Source organism: Geospiza fortis, unplaced genomic scaffold (assembly GCF_000277835.1).
Source record: "Geospiza fortis unplaced genomic scaffold, GeoFor_1.0 scaffold172, whole genome shotgun sequence".
In the NCBI taxonomy this organism is placed as follows: Eukaryota; Metazoa; Chordata; class Aves; order Passeriformes; family Thraupidae; genus Geospiza; species Geospiza fortis.
In genome coordinates, this window is record NW_005054309.1 from 4,238,813 (window position 1) to 4,242,028 (window position 3,216).

A 3,216-nucleotide genomic window follows, 5' to 3' on the forward strand; every position below is an offset into this window, starting at 1 on the left:
CGGGGGGAGCTGCCCACAGCGAGCACGCAGCCCGCTGGCCGGGCTGGAGGGGAGGGGGCTCTGCGGGGCGTGAGGGGACACGCAGGGAGCCCGGGCTGCTCTGTGGGAAGGAAGAGCAAATAAACCCTCCTGGGCCTTAGAGAATGGTTGTGGGAGCTGCCGCGGGTGCCGTGAAGCTGCCCCGGCCCCGGGTCGGTCCGCAGCCTGTGCGCAGGGAGGTGACCATGACAGCTGTGTATTCAATGTTTAAGACATGCACAGATTCCTCTTCTCATTGTTCCAACCAAGCTCTGCTTGTGTGGTGCCGAGGGCGTCCCGTGTCTTTTTGCCCGATAACGCTTAAAGAATGCTGGACTTGATCCAAAATTCCGACGTTGTTTTACATACTAATTAAAACAGCTCCAGGAGTTTGCTTTCACAGCTCCATCCAATCACTTCACTGCGATTATCTCATTTAGTTAGTATTAATCATCTGAAGTTGAACTTTTCGTTTCTAAAAGTCTCCATAGCTTACTTTTGCTCTTTCACATTGTTTTCTCTTGCACCTTTGCTCCACAAAAGCAGCTCCGGTTGCCTTTTTAAGCTTTTTTATTTTATGTTTGCTCACATCTTCTTTCCCAAATGCTTCGTGAGTTGGCCTCTCTGTAAAAACGCAAGTTGTTGGCTGTTCTGTCCACCAAAACGAGGTTTTTTTGCTTGTTTGTTTTAAGAAAGCTTCTTGATTATTTCTGTTTGAATGCTACTAAAAAAACCACGAGGTTAATTTTTATTGTGTACCAGTGAAAGTACTTAGGGTGATCTGGTGAAGTTTGAGCAACTTCCCTCGTTACACCTGACTATGTTGTGTCAGTAGATGTATCAGAAGTTTCAGTGCTGTCCTTCTCTCACCTGAAAATGAAAGTAGCTCAGTTACCACTTCTTCATATGCACTTGTAACACTTCTGTCCCTTTATAATTGCGCAGGCAATGGAACCAAGTACGAATATTTGTGAAATGGGCCTCAACAATAGGTATGAAATTTCACTTCTTTAGCTACTAGCTTAAATTGCTATGCAATGTGGATGGTTTTAGAGAATTAATTGCTGAAAGACTGTAGGGTTTTTTAATAAATATTCAGTATCTTCACAGCTTTTGAAGAAAGGAACCTGTAGCTAACCTAACAGAAATAATCTTTAATGTTTAAACAACATTTTGTATAATTTTATATATCATATTTATGTAGATGGAAATTAATGAAAACTATTTATTTTTTGTGATGTTTTCCTCTGAGTCCTTTTCTGATACAAATGTTGCAAAGTCTCTGAGAATTGTTTTATAGGCATAATGGTATTTAAACAATATATGAAAGATCATAAAGGGGTTTAGCAACATTATTTAAACTCACTCTGTGGTCATGTTATCTAAAAAGTTATGTTTGAGAATTCAGAGATCTATTTTCATTTTATTGTTTAGTTTAAAGCTATTTAGTTCTCACTGAGAAGACTCTGTCAGTGCTGGCCTTATACTTCTATCAAGTTGTGGCTGCTGTCATGACAATTTTTAGAAGTTTGTAAGTCACTGATGAAAAAACCAAAACAATAAAAGTTGATACCTTTTTATTTCTTTGTCACTGTGTATCAAGGGGGAACCGTGCTCTTCATAAGTCAATCACTTCTGTTGTAGGGGACACAACAGCTTTGGTTGTTTCCTAGTTAGTCCAGAAGGTACACAGGACAACTATCAGCATCAGCTGTTATGTAGAAGTGGGCTTTTTTAAGGGTTAGGATATATTTCTTGAATTCTAAAAAAGAAAAAAAAAAAGGCTTAAAGATACTTCTGCATAAGGACTCTGAGTTAAGAATTCAAAGAGCAGCTTGAAAATGCTTTTGGGTGAAGCATGCTTTTCCCATTATTGAAGAAATGCATAAACTTTATAAATAATGTAAAAGAAACCAGAATTTTAAAGTTGCTTTGTTTCCAGGAATGTTTTTGTGGCTTTTTTTTTTTTTTTGGATTTCTTACTATGCTTCATCCTTTCAAACAGGAGGTCACAGCATAGGGAAGATCCTCATTGCAAACCGAGGAGAAATTGCCTGCAGGGTGATGAGAACAGCCAAGAAAATGGGGGTGAAGTCTGTGGCAGTTTATAGTGAAGCAGACAGGAATTCCATGCACGTAGCAATGGTGAAGTATATTCATTAAATTTGTGGCTGATGTTCATTCATAACAGTATTTTTCATTGATAAGTTCCATGGGTAAAGCAGATTTGGGTGGTGATACAAAGTTGATTTTCACTTCTGTAGACCTATTGCCAAGTTTTCCTTGAATGGATGGAAAGTTTGCCTGGTCTCTGTCTCAACACCTGACAGCTTTACAGGAAGTGCAGTCGAGTTTGGCTCTCAGACTCTGGACAGCCAGGAGTTAAAGAATAGACTGTGATTCTGGGGAAAAAGTCAGAATTTGTTTCACCCAGTTGAGCCTCTCCCTGAAGAAAGGCAGTGATTTAAACTGCAGTCTGATAAGTGATATAATTAGCTCAGAAACTCATTTAAATTTGCTAGTAACCAGTCTCTGTTGTATGTATTTTTTGTAAAACAGGCAGATGAAGCATATTGCATTGGTCCACCACCCTCTCAGCAGAGTTACTTGGCCATGGAAAAAATACTACAGGTGGCCAAGGTCTCAGCAGCACAGGTAAGGAAATCAATAACATTTTCTGTTACTTCCATGTTTTTAGTTCTTTATTTTTGCTCGTCTTGCTCTTCCTTAATGATCTATGAAATTGCTGCGTTTTCTAAGCTAAACTGATACAAAAACCAGGCTGGTAACATTTTTCTCTTTTAGGCTATTCATCCGGGTTATGGTTTCCTCTCTGAAAACACAGAGTTTGCAGAGCTGTGTAAGCAGCAGGGAATCATCTTCATAGGTCCTCCTTCATCTGCTATCAGAGATATGGGTATTAAAAGGTATCTATTTCTGATTTATTACTTGGTTATGCAGTTTACAGCTTGGCAAAGATGATTTTGTTAACGAATGACCAGTTGCTCTGTAATTGTTTTGTTTTGTCAATTTGTATTGTATTTTTACACTTTTCTTCAAAGGAATAAACTCCGTGTTTATAGGTTCATTTAGAGACATAAATAGTCAAGATTGTTCAGTTATTGGGATTTTAGTAATTAAATCATTCTACTTTTCCAGAATTGAAGCATTGCATTGTAGTATATGTAAAGGTTCAGC

At 38.7% G+C, this 3,216-nt stretch overlaps 1 protein-coding gene across 1 annotated transcript in view; it reads left to right on the top strand.

Moving 5' to 3' along the window:
• The first annotated feature begins 950 nt into the window (after positions 1-950).
• MCCC1 (methylcrotonoyl-CoA carboxylase 1) overlaps positions 951-3,216 on the top strand; it is a 17,817-nt gene continuing 15,551 nt past the window's right edge. Inside the window, exons 1-4 of the mRNA XM_014312330.2 lie at positions 951-1,010; positions 2,024-2,163; positions 2,578-2,673; positions 2,824-2,945. Of these exons, the coding sequence (XP_014167805.1) occupies positions 2,083-2,163; positions 2,578-2,673; positions 2,824-2,945 (299 nt within the window). The 5' untranslated portion in view covers positions 951-1,010; positions 2,024-2,082. The remainder of the gene's footprint in view (positions 1,011-2,023; positions 2,164-2,577; positions 2,674-2,823; positions 2,946-3,216) is intronic.